Source organism: Palaemon carinicauda, unplaced genomic scaffold, assembly GCF_036898095.1.
Source record: "Palaemon carinicauda isolate YSFRI2023 unplaced genomic scaffold, ASM3689809v2 scaffold426, whole genome shotgun sequence".
NCBI lineage: Eukaryota > Metazoa > Arthropoda > Malacostraca > Decapoda > Palaemonidae > Palaemon > Palaemon carinicauda.
In genome coordinates this window covers 22,501-42,736 of record NW_027171680.1, presented here as the reverse complement: position 1 = coordinate 42,736, position 20,236 = coordinate 22,501, and the positions used below count along the sequence as shown (strand labels likewise).

Below are 20,236 nucleotides of genomic sequence, written 5' to 3'. Positions count from 1 at the left end.
TAAACCATTGATAGATCAAATTTGATTGATTTGTGGATAAACTGAAGCACATTGATAAACTGCTGTCAGATTAAATTTGATTGATTTGTGGATAAACTGAAAAACTCTATCAAACTGTTGTAAATTTTCTAACTTAAAAAAAAAATCAGTTTCGCTTGAGTACCATTTTTAGAAATATCTTTATTTCCTAAAAACCTTTACTTCCAATTTTCCCATGAATGATTTAAGGCTTCACCTAAATAACAAATAAACAAAGAAGGAGGATTCAACCCTCTTAAGTCAACCTCAAGTTCCAAATATTAAAATAAAAATCTAACTTTGATATGATAATGTTATCATTATGAATTTCAAGTTTACTTTTCATTATTAATCAGATGTTCTTAACTTTGCATATCAAATTTTGACAGTTTTGAAGATCCCAATTCTTTATAAAAATATTAATTAATGGGATTTAATAACCTAATTCTATATATTACAGGAAGTTTTCAATTGAGATGAGTCATGGTGTCGTAAGAATATAGATTATAGAGTTGATCGTAGACGTAGAAAGTAGATTTTAGCTCTTTAGACGAATGTTTTGTTTTCATAGTTTTATTCGTCTTTATTCTTAAAATCCCTATGGGGAATCAAATATGATATTACAATTGACTATATATATTCTATAAATATTCATGCGGTGTTTACAGCACATTTACTAGCCTTGTTTTCATGAATATTTGCTTAAATATTTCTTTATGCATTAACAGGAACTTAAAAAACAAAATTCAATATAAATAAAAAAAAGAGGTGCCTATACTACAGGCAAAAATTATAAGATATCAGTGAATGGAAAAAAACACTTCTACTTTACTACATAAATATATTTCCATCACTATTTTCCCTTATTTATCATTCACAGAAAAAATATAATAATAATTATCACACACTGACCCTCCCACTTTCACTTCAAAGGTATTATTTCTTCCAAACCCCTAATCTATGATTTGATTTTCGTTCTTATTTTCATTTGAAAAAAAAAAATCTTAATTTCTTTCTGTTTCAAAACTGATTAACTGAACGAAGGACCAACTCATGGCATGGCCACCTCTTTACATGTTTTCTACCTCGTCTTGAGAGTCACAATCCCCCCCCCCTTTTTGAATGTCTTGCATTTGGGCATAACCCTACACAAAAGGAAACCAACCCCCAAATTGCCTGATTTAAACCACTATTACATCCTGTGTTTTAAAAGGATCCAGTGCCAAACTATCTAATACTATTGTCTGCTAGTGTTGATCCTCAAACATTTGCGAGAGAGAGAGAGAGAGAGAGAGAGAGAGAGAGAGAGAGAGAGATTTTATATGGTCTGGAGACATGCTCATGATGGTATATGAAATGAAACGAGAGAGAGAGAGAGAGAGAGAGAGAGAGAGAGAGAGAGAGAGAGAGGGGATCCATAAGGCAACTTATAGCATTACTAGTTTGGCTCTGTAACAAAAATACTAAAGAAAATGTTTGTTCTCGTTGTCCATCACTAAAACGCAAGGTGTGAATTTGTTCAAGTCTCGTGTACATGTGCAATACGTGTGTGATAAACCTACCAGGAGATCATTTGGAATTACATAGTCTATTTTGCATATATGTATATTCAGTATAAAAATTAGGGGTAAACTTCTTTTCGTAGCTTGAACATTTGATTATGAACTTGTCTATTTTAAATATATGTATGATCAATATAAAAAAGTAAACTTCTTTTCGGTGTTTGAATATTTAATTGAGCTTCTTTCTAGATATAAATCTTGGAAGCATTTTCTCTGCTTTTCTGAGTTCAGATATGTATACTCGGTATCAAAATTAAGTGTAAACTTCTTTTCGCTGCTTGAATATTTAAATATGAACTACCTTTCTAGATATAAACTTTAGAAACCTTTTCTCTGCATTTCCAATTTCATGATAAATATTTGTGCAAATATCTTCGGAGTTACATCAGGTAATATAATTTGGTGCCTTCAATCAATTTTTTCAACTTTAGCAATAAACTATTTTATCAGTTCGTGTTTTGCCAGTTGAAATTGAATGCAAATATACTCACTTTTTGCAATAAATTTAAAAAGCGTCTTCCACATAATTTGTCCCACGAAATCAATTACAACTCGCGAGAGAGAGAGAGAGAGAGAGAGAGAGAGAGAGAGAGAGAGAGAGAGAGAGAGAGAGAGAGAGAGATAATAACACCTATAATACCTTCCTGATGGGCGATATTACCCCAATGCAAGTACCCTTGCGTTCACCAGGGGTCGGGGGAGTCTGTAGGGGGGGTTCAGGGTCTGGTGGTGCTGTAAGTGACCGCCCCCTACCGAACAGCCCCGCACTCACCCCACCCTCCCCCCTCTCTGTCTCCCTACAGAAGGCAAAGGCGGCCGAGGTACTTGCTAGACAACGAGCTTTGGAAGTATGTTAATGAGTGTCACCTACTAACTGCATGCGGGGCTATTTCATATAAGTCAATTGCTATTGTTGAGTAAATTTAGAGTAAATATAATTTCAGTCCTTGGGTAATTGACTTTCAAATACCTGAATATCGAGTCAATTTAGAATTTAGAGTAAAATTTTGATATTACAATCCTTGGACAATTGACTCTCATATACCTGAATATATAGTAAAAACTATTTACAATAATTGTGAATTATAAGCATCGAATTCATTCATGAATATATGAAATTGTAAATGATAAGCTAAAGGAAAAATAATCAGCTTTCTGCAGTTTTTTTAAATCTGAGGCCATTCCGAAAAGAGTTGTGGGAGTGCCCCCCATAAGCTCACGTGACGTCACACACAATGAGGTCACGTGACTCCATGTGAGGTCACGGCTGTCCCCAAATCGCGTCGCCCCGAGAGTTTCTTTGGTAAAACTGGCGCAGTGCCTATCTCTGTAGAGAGATGGGGCACTCGCCCACCAACACCACACGCCCATACCACAGCCCATCGCGCCCTCTCCTAAGCCTGTAGCTCACTTTCCCCCCATACCATCTCGAGGCTGATGTGAACAAGAGATTGATGATAATTTCTCGAAACCAAGGCCCCCAGTCGCGAGCATTTAACACCGCGACAAGCCCTGGAGAGAGCAAACTACTATCTGTCCCCTGATGATATGAGCATCATCAGCTGTTCACATCTGCCTCCTGACCTTTAATTCATCTCGAGATGGTCATGGGTCAAATCAGGGTCAAGGGAGAAATACCAATGGGCTTGTGCGTCAAGGGTAAACACAGTCCCCCTCCACATCCTACGGCCATTCTTGGCGACGGGCGGCCTCGGGCCAGGATAACCGATAAAGCGCCCCATTTCCTTTCAATTCTAAAACTCAACACTTGAGGTCCCGTCTCTTCAATGTCCTTAAGAACCGTGAATGATGTCCCGTCGAAAGGAACTGAATGTATAATGTATACTGACTGTCCGCGTCCAAAATTGCAACGTACCTGTGCTTGTTGAAACTATACCTTGTAATTTATTCTATCTACCTAATTGATTCTTATTTGATTAATTTATGATTATTTCATTTCCACAATTTCAGATGATTAATTCATTTTATGTTAATTTCAATAATAACGTCTTATTTTGTATATGATTTTTCTTTCTCATTATTTGATGACTAATCTCCTTCCCTAATCCAGGTGACGGCAATTATATCCCTAGAATCCTAGATGAATCAAAATGTTTCTTTTCCCAATCCGGACATTTTCATCACGTGGTGTTTCCAAAAATGAGAAAACTTCCCTTTTCCCAATCCGAACATTTTTATCACGTGACGTATTCGAAAAACAAAAAATAACTTCACTTTTCCGAATCCGGACATTTTCATCACACGGCGTTTAGAAAACTTAATTTTTCCAAATATCCATATTCACGTGGCGTTTAAAAAAACTTCACTTTTCACAATATGGAGATTTTTATCACGTGGCGTTTGAAAACTAAATTCACCTTTCCCAATATGGAGATTTTTTATAACGTGGCGTTCAAAAAACACTTTTCCCAATATGGATATTTTTATCGCGTGGCGTTTGAAAAAAAAAATTCACTTTTTCAAATATGGAGTTTAAAAACACTTTTCCCAATATAGATATTTTTTGTAACGTAGCGTTTAAAACACTTTTCCCAATATGGATATTTTTATCACGTGGCATTTTCGAATAAAAAGGTATATTTTAGATATGATTTGTCCCCTCAAAGGACTAAGATTTCTGTTCCTATAGTCTTGTTCACGGCAATTCTCTCTGGAATTTATCAGTTTAAGTCCCACCGGTCAATATGATCAGTTCCTCGTAACATCCAAAGCCCCGCTACTCGGTCGGCTCCTCGGCCCTCCGTCAGAGCGGGGGGCTGTGGCGAAGTTACCGAGGTGAAACTTCCCACTTAGCCCCCCGACCTCGCAGGATGGTAGGAGGTCAGAGCGCCATCGTACCTCTCGTAGATGGGGTTAATATCCTGCGTATTACTGCATACGCTTTTATGCCGTTGGAGGGAGTTACTCAAACTCTGGCCTCCATATTTCTCAGCTTTTTGTGTGAATTCTGTCGCTAGAAATGGCTCGTGTCCTGTATTCGTTTGTAGATTCTTACCGGAACAAAAAGTGTAATCATTAATTCGACAAATTGAGTAAATTAATTTTTCGTTTGAGTAAATAAATGAATAAATAAATAAGTAAATAAATAAATAAATAAGTAAATAAATAAATAAATAACAAAGAAACGTAATTATTCATTCGACAAATTGTGATAATTCATTTTACGTTTGAATAAATAAATGAATAACTAAATAAATGAACAACAAAGAAACGTAATTATTCATTCGACAAATTGTGATAATTCATTTTTCGTTAGAATAAATTTGATAAATAAATAACAAAGAAACGTAATTATTCAATCGACAAATTGTGTAAATTCATTTTCGATTGAGTGAATAAATAAATAAATGAATAAATAAATAAATATACCGTTCGTATCGATAAAATTACGAGTTTTCTGAATTTTCAAAATTTAGACTCTAATTCATTAATGCCAACTCGAATCATGAGGGCAAAAATAAACATATTTATTAATTGCATCAATATGTTCTGTTTACTGTTTATTTCAATTTTATTAAGATCAGACGAACGAGATATATGAGTTTTCTGAATTTTCAAAATCTAGACTTCAATTCATTAGTGCCAACTCGAAAAATGAGCGCAAAAATAAATATATTTATTAATTGCATCAATATGTTTTGTTTATCGTTTATTTAAATTTTATTAAGATCGGACAAGCGAGATATATGAGTTTTCTGAATTTTCAAAATTTAGACTTCAATTCCATACCAACTCGAATAATGAGCGCAAAAATAAACATATTTAGTAATTGCATCAATATGTTTTGTTTATCGTTTATTTCAGTTTTATTAAGATCGGACAAGCGAGATATATGGAAGTTAGGTTCAGTTTGAGTTAAACTTCGCATAGGCTCTCAAAAGGGGTGTCTTCCGATGGCGCTCTGAACGAAACATAACACAAAATAGATTAGAATTATTTTCTTTTTTATATATTTTCTTTAAAAGTTTCAAAAGCGGTTGGATCACGCGAGGATTGAAGTAGCAAGTGATTGTTGATTTTACGTTGCATTATATTTACTTTATTTATTTAACTTTTCTTTTCTTTTTCTGCACGAACCAATTTGACTTCTGCTCTTGAAAAGCGATGTCTTAATTTTATTTTTGCGACAGCTTTCCTTGTAGCTTCGTGCGTTTTACCCACCCACCAAAGGCCCCCTTTTTTTGGCAAACCCCCATACAACACCCCCCACCCCCCCCACCCCCCAAGCTCTTGTTTTGCATAAGCTCGCAGCTTTGGTATCATAACATGTGCATCTACCAGAGGTATACACACCCCGTCAACCGAGATCCCAGTACCCCCTCCGACTTCAGTAAGTCAACTAATCTCTACTTTGATTTTATTTTTCGTTTCTCCATTACATTTCTTTATACCAATCCCTCATATTCATTCTTTACCTCTTTACAGTTTTGCCACACGAAGTTTTAAAAACTTGAAGCAGCTTTTAAAAGCTTTTAAAAACCATTTCAGGCAGATGCCGCAGAGGAAAGACAAAATACAGTAATGTAAAATATCATGAGTCTTATTAAATCAATGATTGCTTGTCGCTAGAGACCGAATGTTATTGAATTAAAACTATTACTTTAGATGCTTTGATTTAGCAGGCATAAAAAATGCTTTAGACTATGACTCAAGCTCAGTTTACCTGATAACCGATCCTTTTGCAAAAAAGACTATTTTGCAATCCGTGCTATAATACCTTCTTAGATATTCCATTTGCATAATATTGATATAAAAAGAAAGTATTTTTCTATATAAGATAAAAATGGAAAAAAAAACAGTAGAGGATATTATTGAGTAATGGCTGAAGACTCCCCTCAGCCTTGTGTAGACTGTGACACTAACTCTCAGAGACCGTTCGCAGGAAGCAAAGAAGAAACAGGAGGAGATTGAGAAGAAGAAGGCCGAGGTGCGCAAGCGCCTCGAGGAGCAGTCTGCTAAGAAACAGAAGAAGGGTTTCATGACCCCTGAGCGTAAGAAGAAGCTCAGAGTAAGTACCATTCTTTCCCTTCTATGACCTTACCTTAGGTCAAAGTTCATTTGTTGCTAGACAATCATGAATAATTATTCATTCAGGTAGACAATGTTGCTTATCTTTTTAAATAGATAAATATCAAATGGTCAATGTAAATGTTTCATGCACTATTTAGATCTAAAATTCCTCAGGTCAAAGTTCATTCGTTGCTGGAAAATCATTAATAATTATGCATTCAGGTAGACAATGTTGCTTATCTTCTTAAATAGATAAATATCAAATAGTCAATTTAAACAGTTTCATGCACATATTTAGATCTTAAATTAACCTTAGGACATAACCTTAGGACATAATTGTAATGTAATAATTTCTTTGAGACAAATGGCATTTATCCTTTCTTTGAGACAAATAGCATTTATTCAGATTGCACCAACAGCTGCTACAACCGGACAAAATTAACCCGAACCCCGTGATTCCTCCCATTACAGCTTTTGCTCCGTAAGAAGGCCGCTGAGGAACTGAAGAAGGAACAGGAGAGGAAGGCCGCTGAGAGACGTAAGATTATTGACGAACGTTGCGGTCAGCCCAAGAATCTTGATGGTGCAAATGAAGGTACAGTAAGATGGATCAAGTGAGGGAAGGAGGGACGATGAAGAAGAACGATTAGGTAGAGGTTAGGGCGGGGGGAGGTGAGGGGAGGGGGGAGATCTATTATATAACGACCGAGCATCAATTTCAATCTCCATTCCAGTCGAACAGGTGTTCATTAAAGTAGTTTTGGAAGATGGATGGAGAGGGTGGGAAGGCATAAACAAAGATGTTATTGGGACCAAAGGGTTGAAAGAGAATCATAGATCAATTAATAACGTAATGACTGATGTTGATAAATATATTTAATTTAGGGATTTTATTTAAGGTGATGATGAACAGGCGTGGGAGAAAGGGGGCCTTAGATTTGAAATATCAAATAGGAACAATAATTAAGAATTAAATGTAAGATCAATAGAACCAGACAGGGAAGCGATTGTAATTTATTGAAGAAATTTAGGCTTTTCAAAATGGAAAAAATAAAATTAAGATAGGTATCTAATAAAAGGTTATCTAATAAAAGGTTAAAATTGTAAAGAAATGACGACGCTTAGATAGGTTAAATTAATATCTGTGTTTATAATTAGAATAAACCAGAAAATAAAAATAAAAAAAAAATAAAAGTTTTTATAAAGATAGGTGAATCCGAGACCTGTATTTGAATAAAAAATAAACCAGGGAATAAAACTAAAAAAAAAATTAAATTAATGAAAATTTCTGTGTGGAAAATTTAGGGAAACCAAAAAGTACAAAATAGGATATTTTCGAACAGGAAAGTCAACCTTGTTTTAGCGGTGTATACGCTATATTTGAAATCAGAATTGAATTTGTAAAAGTATGAAGGAAGAAATTTCATAGTAGGGCAATAAGTTAATAAGAATACCAAATAAAAATGCGAGAAACTAATAGAAAACTGCTGAAATGGATTGTGATCTCGACTAGGGAACTCCAGAAGCTAATTTGAATTGAAAGAAATTAAAACGTATATATTAGATACTAGTGTTAACATTATAGCAATTAACGAAGAAAATATAAATGCACCGGCTATTGTTATAGCAAATAATGGAAATGCGTGAAAACGACAAATATTCGCTTTAATAAAAAAAAAAAAAAAAAAAAAACTTTGCTTATGTCAAATGAAAGTGGCGTTGATATATTCATGGAAAATCCCGTACCTACTTTAGAACAACAACTGTATGCGAAATAGCTAAAATGAAAAAAAAAAATAAATAAATAAATAAATAAATGAAGCCGTAAATACATCAACAGATGTATGAACAATGGAATACAAAAACGGACCGAGAAATTGTATTTTTAATTCTTATCAATTCACAGATAGAGAGCGTGAAATAAGTTGATAAGAAATATTCGAAAGTTATACGGAACCTTTATATTATAAACGATGTTTGTATTTACTTAAATGTCAGTTTTAAACAAGAGGAAATTCACGACTATTGAATATAGAAACAGTTGGAATATATATAGAATGTAAAATAATTATTAAAAGTTCAAGATAAAGATATGAGATGATTGAATCTGTTAGAAAGGAATTATCAAGTTCACGTATAAAGACGCCTTGGATACAGTACAATACTACTGGTTAAGGACTATTGAAAATTAAGAAATAAAATGACTCTGCTAATCAAAATATTAAAATGGTTAAATATAACAGATTAAATGTCTGGTCATTAGGGAAACTTAGGGAAATACTAAATGACTCAGGGATAATATCTAGGATTAATATTAATGCCAGAGGTACCAGTTAAAGAAAAACTTAGAAATAATTACTTGTTAACATGTCATTCAAGTTTGATGACCAAAGAGACCGTAAAACTTAAAGAAGGAAATCACGAACTTTCCAAAGAAGATTTATTGATGGCAATATTTAGGTTTAATTTTCCGAATTTAGAAATTAAAACCAATAAGAAAGGCTGTTATTATCCGATCTTAGAGAAGAGAAATCGTGACTATAAAGGGAAAAATTAAAGCAATTTCGTTCTGAACTTAAATCAAGGATATATAATCTATGACGGACGTTAGTATTTAGATGTTTTAAAAGAATGTTTTTAAAACAGTTTTTCAGAAATTCATAGTATTTGGAAATCACTTCCAGAAATGTGATATCTTTCTGAGAATCAAATACATAAAGTTTATAGCCTTTTAGATAACAGGATGCTATAAGACAGGAGGAATTTAGGAATGTCTGATTTCTGGGGAGAGTTTCATACAGTCGAAGTTGACTTACAGTATGTACGTAATAACTACGAAAATCAACAAAATAATAATAAAATCCTCAAAAATGGGAAATTTAAAAGGCCGGTCACATACAGTGGATGTCATTTATGACGACGCTGAGTTTTAATTGAGATAAAGACAGTGTTAACAACGTTTAAGAAATGCAAAAAGTAAATATGATAAAAACGTGTTTTTGATACAACTTGAATAACCGGAATAGGAATAAAAAAAAAATAAAACACGTAAATTTAACTGTTATAATGACCTAAAGAAAAGGTCTTCAGGCAACTAATCATGTTAATAACAAACCAACAGTAATTGGTATACCATTATTATTTCAATGGATTTAGGTTTATATTTAAAAAAGGGTAATTTATAAAAAAAAAAAAAAAAAAAAAAAAAAAAAAAGTTGTATTAGATAGGGATATTAAGCATCAACTGGTTATGAAAAATCTAGGATATTTTCTTATGTAGGATGTAGGACTAATGATGATTTTCTCTCCCCTTGTTAATACTTTCCTATTCCCTAGACGCAGGTGATGGAGAGCAAAGTCTTCAACAACATTTTGACATCTACCTGTCCTGTATTTCATGTGTAGTTCAGTAGACTTAAAATGAACGTAGATCATGTGTAGCTAAAAACAATTCATACCACACTAACATGCATTCACATACACCTATACAAACAAAGGCCATTTATAAGTGATAAGAAAATGTATTACCATTTTTCTTTGTAATACACAACACATTGTAGGGCCTGGCAATATTTCGAATTCGTGGGGTATTCACTTATCGTTAGAATAACTGATGTCTAATCATATTTTTATATATAACGTTATCTATGAAAATAATTCATGAGATGAGTGAAGATCTAAGTCTCATTTACAATTTCTCCATCTTCAATTAAAAAAAAATATTCGAGACGTTCACGATCTACTTGACAAAAGATATTTTTTAAAATAGGTGACTTTTGGTGTTTTTTTACCTGATTTTTTTTCAGACGGATGATACCCAACGAAGGGCTGCTAATATAAATAGCTGTATTTACCTCAATTTGAAATTTGAATCCATTTTGAGACCCATAACAAGGTTAAGGACACTGTAAAGTATAATTTTTTTTGTGAAATCTTGAAAAAAAAATAGTTTTAATAGTAACAAATAAAGCAAATATTTTGATTAAACCTGTTCAGCTTTGAGGTACAAAATTACTACTGCAATTATTGCTGTCAAAATTATCATTTACCCTACATCAAATGCCACATATTTCTCGTTTCGCAAAAGACTTTTCACCAGTTTGTGTAACTTTTCACCGCCGTCAAGCCCTGTTTGTTAGCCCCCAAACATCATGTTTCTAAGGAGTCAATCTCTGCCCTCTGAAAGAGCAATCAAAATTTCAATATTTCATGTCATTGATATTCCCCAGTGATGTTTATCTGTGAACATTCACTTTCCCCATGAAAATCATTTTCCTTTTTCCGTCTCATCCAAAATTTTTCAAATAAGAATTTTCATTCAATGTATTTTTCCTTTTTTTTTCTCGGATGTCTTTGTCCTTCCCCAATTCCAAAAAAGAAATTCGAATAGCTATATGAAAACGTTACCCTTAATTCTACCCAACAGAAACCCTTCGTGCTATTTTAAAAGAGTACTGCGCTCATATCGCTGCTGTTGAGAGTGATAAATATGATATCGAGATGGAGACCATAAGGAAGGATTACGAGGTTTGTATTCCTGAAAAAAATGACAAAAAATTATCCCCCCCCACACCCCCATATGAGCAGTTTTTTCCCAGCAACCAAAACCATCCACAACCAAACAATTGTTCCTGCATAACTGCTGTGTGCCCTTACTTCCCCTCTCCACTGAACCCAACCACTCTGACTTGTCTTAGTTGGTTGGTCAGAAGAGAGCTATAAAGAAGGGAGGAACTGCAGAGAATGGTTGCAATGAAAGGCTTGATTGCAATGAAATCACGATTGCAATGAGGGATTATAACGATAGATTGCAAGTTTTTTATGGCTAAATATGCAATCTTCATTCAATCTTGGGTCAATTTGTTCAACCAATGGCGTTTTCATTTTTAGAGTTTTACTGCTTAGAGATTTTTTTTTTCCATTTTAGTTCCCCTTCTCTATTGTGTTTATTATTCGTTGCTTATGATCCGAATTGCTGAACAAAACCCAAAAATGAAAAATGAATCCCTCTTTTTAGTTCAATGTGTGGAATTCCGACATCAGATCCCTGACTTGACTTTTTAGTTTCTTTTTATTTTGATTTGCACATTTTGATTTACCTTTGTTTTGAGTGATTAAATCCACAAGAAGAGTTACATCTTAGGTGTTTTTTTTTATTTTATTTCTTATTTTATTTTGGCCCTGCATTCACTTTTATCCTGCATTGGACATAAAAACTCCAACATGTTTGTTTAGCACTAAGTGTTTGTTTGTTTGTCCCACTCGTTATATTGTTTGTTGTTGTGTGTTGTTTGTTTGTTTTGTAATAATATGTGTTTGCAGAGAGAGAGAAAGCGGCCGGCGACATTAAAGACGGAAAAGTGTTGTGCCTTCACCATCCCACGCAAAATTGGGGTGCTCCCCTAATTTTGTTTTTATTTTCTGTTTATAGCTGAGCTTCAAACTCTGTGTAGAGAATTCCATAAACGCATTGAAGGCCTTGAGGGTGACAAATGGGATTTGGAGTATCAGATCAAAATGAAGGACTACCAGGTAAAGGGTGGAGCCTGGCTAGGCAGCTAGGCTCGCTGCCTTGCTTGGTAGTGCACGGCTAGGGCTAGGCGGGTTGTGCAACTGGCTGATGGGGAACGGTTGTGGCCTGCTCAGACCACTCTGTCTAACCCCTGCAGCCGTATTAGTACTGCCTGCCTGCTGGCTACCCACTCCTATTGTCCCAGGGAATTATTGCCTTAAGCCAGTGTCCTCTCTCAGTTAATTTTCTTCCCTTACAGGCTGTTCTTATGGAGGCCCTCACTTTCACTCACTGCTATTATTATAACTTTTTTGTCTTAGTTATTTGTATGATCATTCATTTTCCCTCTTAAGATATCTTTTTATCATGATATCACCCCAAAAGAAGACAATTCAGTTAATTAGTCAATCATCACTAATGTGATCATTACCATATAACCACCCTTCAGTTATGGCTGATAGATGTACAAGAAAAATTTCGATGTTATTCATTATTTTATGTATGTTTTACCTGTTGCACTGCCTTCTCTTTATTTTTTTTTCTGTCTCTCCTGAGAGCCCCTCTGGCCCTCCTCCTGTTTTATCCTTAACGAGACATTCTGTTATAGACACACTTAGGGCAATCTGCAAGGAATACCACGAGCGTTTGTTCCTTTGCGAGTCCCAGAAATGGGACCTCGAATATGAGGTTCGCAGGAGAGATTATGAGGTACAGTGGCCTGAACCTCCTGCCAACAGTCGGGAGTGCTCTACTAGTAGTGTATATACTATGTAACGGCTAGACCAGCCCTGGATATACTGTCATTTGTTTATTTTTATCATTATTATTATTTGCCCTTTTCAAAATAAAAAAAAGAAGAAACAACATTCTATACCAGTGCCTTCGTTACATGTATCATAATATTACTACCAATACTACTTCTACTATTTCTACTACTTTAACTACTACTGCTCCAATTCATACTACTACAGCTTGTATCTAGTGGTAATGTATTACACTCTCACAAACATCACCATTTCTATCAAACTCAAGTACAGTTGTCTTTAGTATTATCTTCTATATATATTTGGTAATCATTATTTACAACTTTTATTCTCCTACTCCTACTGCTTTACTTTGCCTCCATAGACCTACCACTAGATTACAATTATCAACACATTCCATAAAATCATATCTATATATCTCACAAGAATAATTCTATAGATTCTACAGTCTTAAATTTGCATACTACATGAAACTCAGTAACTGCATTTTATCTCTCAGTTATCATAACACAGAATTTGTCCTTATCTAAAGATATTTGTTTGAAGATTAGCTGGAATAGTGAGGACAGTAGTAGTGAGTAGCGCTGCTGCCACCACTGGCAATTTAAAAGAAAAAACAATGAAGTGCTCAGTTACTTGGGAGCAAGGGTTGACCCCTTACCACTCATGCTCACCCTGCTGCTGCCCCTGCTGGCCTGGCTAGGGTGTCTGGGTTTGGATCCTTGTCTCCTCCCAGCTGGGCCTGCTTGGATTCTTACCCTTTCACCCATGTCACTTACGCTACACTTTTGCTTGTTTAGTTTACTCAAGACAATTCTGCTGGGTTCAGGATGCAGTTGCATTATCCGCAACGCACTCTGTTCACAGCAGGATAGTCTGGTGTTACGTGCAAGGTGGTGGGTGTAGACTAAAGTTACATTCCCACACTCTGACACCCCTTCACCCTCCTTCTGCTCTCCCCCGCCACTGCACACACCCATACCTTTATGTAATGCTTCTCAACATTCATTCTCATAGACTTAGTTTGTTATGCTTTTTAGTTCCTTTCATAAATGCTTATTAACATTCCATTGCTTGGAATGCTCTGTGTTTTTAGAGAAGCAAATTTCTTCAGCCTTGTTTCAGAATGATGCCTCATACTCGATGGCAGATACAGCAATTTTATCTTCGTCTAAAACAGCTTTCAGTGATATAACTGTAATATTGAAGTCTTTCTTTAGCATCAGTAATTCTTCCATAGTTAAAATAGTTGACAAGATTTGAGAACAACTGTAACTTAGACTGTACACAATCGTTGTCTTTGTTTTTCCGTGTTCAGTAATCATGATGTGATTTGTAAGTAGTGCTGATTGTGGGTAGGCACGATATAACTCACTCATTCACACTTACCATCCACCTGCTAGGGGGGAAGTGCAGAATTCAGGAATTGGAGTGGAGGCCAAAGTGTTGGGTTTGCAGCAGAAGGTAGTTCATAAAAAAAAATTTAATGGATTACTTTTGATCCCTATGGTATTTAGACACTTATGGGGTGACATCACCTCTACATATGCAAGGGCTTTCTCAGCATAAGAGGCATCTTTCTTTCTTCAACTAACCTCCGGCGCTTTTTTTTTGGCAACAATTTGATTTCAATATTCTATAAGTATCCTCTTTTTTGCTACCAATTTTTTCTTGTCATTTGTCCAGGGCTGGCCAAACCGTTTGTTGAAGCTTAGTGAAAAACAACCAAAAAGTTAGCTTTGGAGGGCATTACTAATTTCCAAACCTCCAGTGTACAGTAAAGTCCTAATTAGGTGTAGGATTTCGATCCCTCAGGAAAAGGGCTCGGCGCTCCATCCTCGCTTGCTAACCGGATCCCAAGTCATAACCAATGCATGTTGTCCCAAGCACTATAGAGGGAGGGCGTTTGGAGGGGCCCCTTGGGGACCACCTTCACAGGGTTGTTGTACTGGGGGTCCCTCTTTATGCCCTATTTAATCACTTATAGAATTATCCTACCTGACCCCAATCCCCCTTCCATTCAAGCCAAACGTGAGCCTAGATGACACCCCTCCCCCAAACGCCCCAATTCCCCCTTAGATCCCCATCAGCAGTCCCCAGGGCAGCAGCACTTAACTAGGCCCTAAGAGGTCACAACAACCTCCCAGCATCCCCCCAAGAGGTCAACCACCTCCCAGCATCCCCCCAAAAGAGGTCAACCAGCACCCAGCCTCCCTTGTATGGCACTTCATAGAGCCAATGGCCGACTTTCATTTCACTTTCAAGCATTTCCCTCTTTCTTCGTTTTTCTATCTATAGATTTTTTCTCGCCTGCATATATTTTTTTATTTTTGAATGGCATTTAATAGCACTTATTTTGCGATACCTATTTTTTCTGTTGGTCACCTTTCTTACAATATGGGCACATACAAACAATTTTTTTTTAACCTTTTTTTCTACAAATTGTCCCTAAGGAAGTCTGTATTTGTATTCACATCTAACCAGACAACAGGTAAAATATACAGGAAGTGCCATACACTGAGTTCCTCCATAGGAGTCGGCCTGGGTAAATAACATAATTCTTAACCCCTCCCTTTTGGAAAAAGACGAGATCACTTTAATTGAAGCCGTAGGAGCTCTGTGTCTGGTTATGCACCCTGGGGACTGGAGTATGTAAGGACCAACCGACCAAAAAACTATGTCCATAATTGACGGAAAAGAAGAAAGCTACATATGTATATGTGTGTGTTTATACATGCAGATATACATAGAATAAATATAGATTTTTAATAAATTGCAATAAAAGTTGTAATAAAAGTTGCAATATTCAGGTTTCAAGTAATTTTTTTCATATTTCATTTTTTTTTTTTTTGTCTTTTTATGGACACATTTCAGGAATTTTTGTTTACATTTCCAATATTGGTGTTGGTCCAGCCAGATTCATTTTCCTAAACGTAACCAAGAGATATTGATAAACATACATTTTCACACAAGATTATTGCATACATATGTATATACAAACACCCTTATATGTATCTGTGCAAATATACATATGTATATTCTCACATGAATGCATATATATATATATATATATATATATATATATATATATATATATATATATATATATATATATATATATATATATATATACTGTGTATGTGAGAATATTCAATGTTCTGTATATGGAGATATACTGGTGTATGTATAAATCTGCATATGTATATATATCTACAGATAATATATGTTTATCTACGCTGATATATGTAGTTAAAAATCTGATTAATGTCTGTGTCAACCTTTGGAAATGCAGTTCATCTACTTTGTATAGTGAATACTATAAATCCTCAAAACAAAACAATAATACTGAATTTTGATAAGGTATTTAGATGGCTTACACCAGAGTAAAAAAATCAAATAATTTTCAAAGTCTTCGCAATTTTCTATAGTAAAAAAAAACTTGGAGATTATCTGGCATCACCAAAATAACGCAAAATAAACTCTTTTTTTTTAATAATGCTTCATGATCAGACCAACATGGTTGGGAAATGTCCATTTTATGATACAAATTTCGCGAAAGTTTTCTATGAAAAATTGCTTCTCAAACCAATTAAAGACTAAAAGCGATTATTTAACATGTCAATCATAATACTTATTATTTACTTGCAACAGAGAATTAGGTGATTTGACAAGAGGTGACACAGACTTCAATCAAATAATTATCTACATATGCAGTGGTTTAAAGTGCGCATAATTATGCATATGCTACGTACACATATACATTTATTGTAAAAATAGATGTTTACACATTTGTGTAGACATATGTATAATGATTGACATATGTTTATATATACATATATATGGATATATGTGTGTATACATATTTCATCAAACATACATAAATGTATACGATGTATACTGTATCTATGCATACTTATGCGTTGATGACCAAAAAAATAAAGCGAGAAACATAGAGAGCCACTAATCCAAGCGCGCAACTCCATCCTTTGCAATGGACAAGGAGCAAAAACTAATAGAGCTGGTATTAGATTTCGCAGGTAGCTTGGAGCAGACAATCTAAAAAACAAGTAATTAGCTGTAATGAAAGGCGAGCGAGCCGGAGAAAAAGGTTGAGTAGGCAGCCCTCCTGGCGAGCACAGCTCTTAGGCAAGGCCTTGGGCCAAGTCTCTAGAAGTACGGCCGTTTAATAATGCAGCAAATAATACCGAGGACGAGGAGTTTAATCTCGCGACGCGAGCTTGATGTAACGGGAGGTTGCGGCATTGATTGAGGGTTTTGTCTCGGGATACGAGCTTGATCTAACGGGAGGTAGCATTGATGGGGGGTTTTGTCTCGCAATGCGAGCTTAATGTAACGGGAGGTTGCGGCATTGATAAGGGGGTTTTGTCTCGCAATGCGAGCTTAATGTAACGGGATGTTGCGGCATTGATTGAGGGTTTTGTCTCGGGATACGAGCTTGATGTAACGGGAGGTAGCATTGATGGGGGGTTTTTGTCTCGCGATGCGAACTTGATGTAATGGGAGGTTGCCGCATTGATAAGGGGGTTTTGTCTCACGATGCGAGCTTGATGTAACGGGAGGTAGCATTGATGGGGGGTTTTGTCTCGCGATGCGAGCTTGATGTAACGTGAGGTAACATTGATGGGGGGTTTTGTCTCGCGATGCGAGCTTGATGTAACGGGCAGTAAAAGTGGAAATTTCTCCGCAAGTGTCAGATTTTAAGCTCCTCGTCCCAGCTGTGCTAGATGGCCTCCCATCCCCGATCTTGAATTTTTCTTGGCAATAATGAATAACTCAAAACACTTCATTTTGATCCAGCTGTCAAATCGACAAATGGAAGCAGACTGAATTCCATTCTTTCCAGGCCTGTCCATTTGTATTTCTTGCAGAGTCTTAAAAGATTTAGTGTTTTATTTCATTTAAGTTTTATTATTATTAATGTTAGCACAACCGTCATTCTTAGTATCGTTATATCTTTTGTTCTTTTATTTTTTCAAGACTGGGGGAGGAGTCTATCGTTATTATTTTTATTTGTCGTAGTTCTTGTTAATCGTAGAATAATCCGTGAGAGATTTGGGAAAATTAATGCTCTTTGACGGCTTACTGTAGCACACCTTTGAGGCAAGGTTTTTGGCGTATTTATTACATTTCTTTTCTAGTAACGTTGATATAAATCTTGTAAGATTTAGACTTCTAAATCATATAATGCGTAGAATATATTAAAAGATACAGAACATAAATAAAAGCAAAAAACGGGGAAGAAGATAAATGGTGAATGATACTCCGGCAACTGTTTTTTTTTCTATGTTCACTCTTTTTTTTTTTTTCGTCGTGTGAATTTTTTAAGTTTCTCTCATGGGACTTTTTTTTTATTTTTATTTTCTCTTACGCTCGTTTTCCAGCGTGTGCCCCTTTTTTTAATTTTTTTTTAATTGGTCAATATGTTTTTTTTGTCAATATATGATTTTGATTTTTTATTCTTCTGTATCTTTTAACGACTTCTACCTTATACTAATAAATTTTGAATCTTTTTTAAGTTCAATTTTAAGTTATGTCATTGAGAAATATTCTTTTATATGAATTATTCTGATCTATGATTTCATGCATATTTTTATTTTCAAAAGTTGTCTTGGCTTTTCTATTCAAAAAAACAGATCTATAACATATCAATTAATTTGATTTATTCAAATATGTAAAAATATTATTAAAACATTATTTTTCATTAAAATTTTAAACTTATTTCACTTTTCTCCTTGTATGTAAACTCTGTGACGTTCTGCTTCAATTTACATTTTGCAATGAATTTTGCAATTTAATTTTGCAATGGATTATCAATTTAATTTGGCTATGGATTATCAATTTAATTTTGCAATAAATTTTGCAATTTACATTTTGTAATAAATTTTGCCATTCACATTTTGCAATGAATTTTCCAATTTAATTTTGAAATTAAATTTGCAATTTAATTTTGTAATGAATTTTCAATTTAATTTTGCAATACATTTTGAAATTTATATTTTGTAATAAATTTTGCCATCTACATTTTGCAATGAATTTTGTAATTAATTTTGCAATGAATTTTGCAATGAATTTTGCAATTAATTTTGCAATTTAATTTTGTAATGAATTTTACCATTTGAATTTGCAATGAATTTTCGTCGTGTTAATCTTGAGCTTCAGGCGATAATACATTTGGAGTTGCACAAAACTTCTATTTTGTCTTAGAATTTTCATATGGAATGCATCATCATAAATGATGCATACAAATGCTTCAACAGTTGAATGTGTATATGTGTATAATTATATATATATATATATATATATATATATATATATATATATATATATATATATATATATATATATATTATAAGTATATATATCGTATGTATATATGTACATATATATATATATATATATATATATATATATATATATATATATATATATTTATTAATATATATAATATATATGTATTGATAAATATATAATATATATATATATATGTATGTATGTATTAATATATATATATATTACATATATGTATATATATATACATACATACACACATATACATGCATAACTTAGCTAATAGTTCTACATTCCTACCACTCCACGTTTATAACGTCACAGAGTTTACATGACAATAAAGAACGTCAAAAATAAAAACCAAAATTATTTTTGAATTTTCGTTCTTCAAAAAAGTTCTATTTATTTCATTTTGAATTAATTCTATCCACGATAACGAGAATTTCGTACGTGTTAATAATGTCAATGTCTCCTCTCTTCTTCTCCAACTCCTTCGACACAACAGATCAACGAACTCAACATCCAGGTCAACGATCTTCGTGGCAAATTGTGAGTACCATGGAAATGATGACGCTCTCTCTCTCTCTCTCTCTCTCTCTCTCTCTCTCTCTCTCTCTCTCTCTCTCTCTCTCTCTTAATTAGACAAGTTTATATGAGCTCTCTCAATGCTTAAACTAAATCGCTCTACCAAAGAGCAAATGGAGTCTCAGCGGATGAACCAAAAAGTCTTCGAGACATCAAAAATCCCTGTAACTCTCTCTCTCTCTCTCTCTCTCTCTCTCTCTCTCTCTCTCTCTCTCTCTCTCTCTCTCTCTCTCTCTCTCATGTACATTTGGTGAATATGCTTTATTACAAAATGTTATTTCCTACGGATGCAGTGGGTTGCACTAAAAATTTTCATTACCTACACACTCAATACTACAGAATTACCTTAACAAAACTGTTTAAAATGTATATATAAACTTATGAATATAAGGATTAATTTATGCATATTGCTCATTAAAACAATAAATTTCTCTAACCCCCCAAAACAGCATCAA

General features: G+C 34.4%; 1 protein-coding gene across 11 annotated transcripts in view; it reads left to right on the top strand.

The window, feature by feature from the left end:
• wupA (wings up A) overlaps positions 1 to 20,236 on the top strand; it is a 49,498-nt gene that overhangs the window by 14,038 nt on the left and 15,224 nt on the right. For 6 of the 11 annotated variants that reach the window (XM_068369230.1, XM_068369232.1, XM_068369229.1 and 3 more), the window contains exons 3-8: positions 2,384 to 2,401; positions 6,484 to 6,609; positions 7,083 to 7,206; positions 11,038 to 11,138; positions 19,702 to 19,745; positions 20,231 to 20,236. The exon at positions 20,231 to 20,236 is cut by the window's right edge and continues 136 nt beyond it. In XM_068369230.1, coding sequence (XP_068225331.1) covers positions 2,384 to 2,401; positions 6,484 to 6,609; positions 7,083 to 7,206; positions 11,038 to 11,138; positions 19,702 to 19,745; positions 20,231 to 20,236 — 419 coding nt within the window. Of the gene's footprint in view, positions 1 to 2,383; positions 2,402 to 6,483; positions 6,610 to 7,082; positions 7,207 to 11,037; positions 11,139 to 12,042; positions 12,144 to 12,730; positions 12,832 to 19,701; positions 19,746 to 20,230 lie in introns of all 11 variants that reach the window. The other 5 variants (XM_068369233.1, XM_068369234.1, XM_068369235.1 and 2 more) reach the window with 3 other exon arrangements.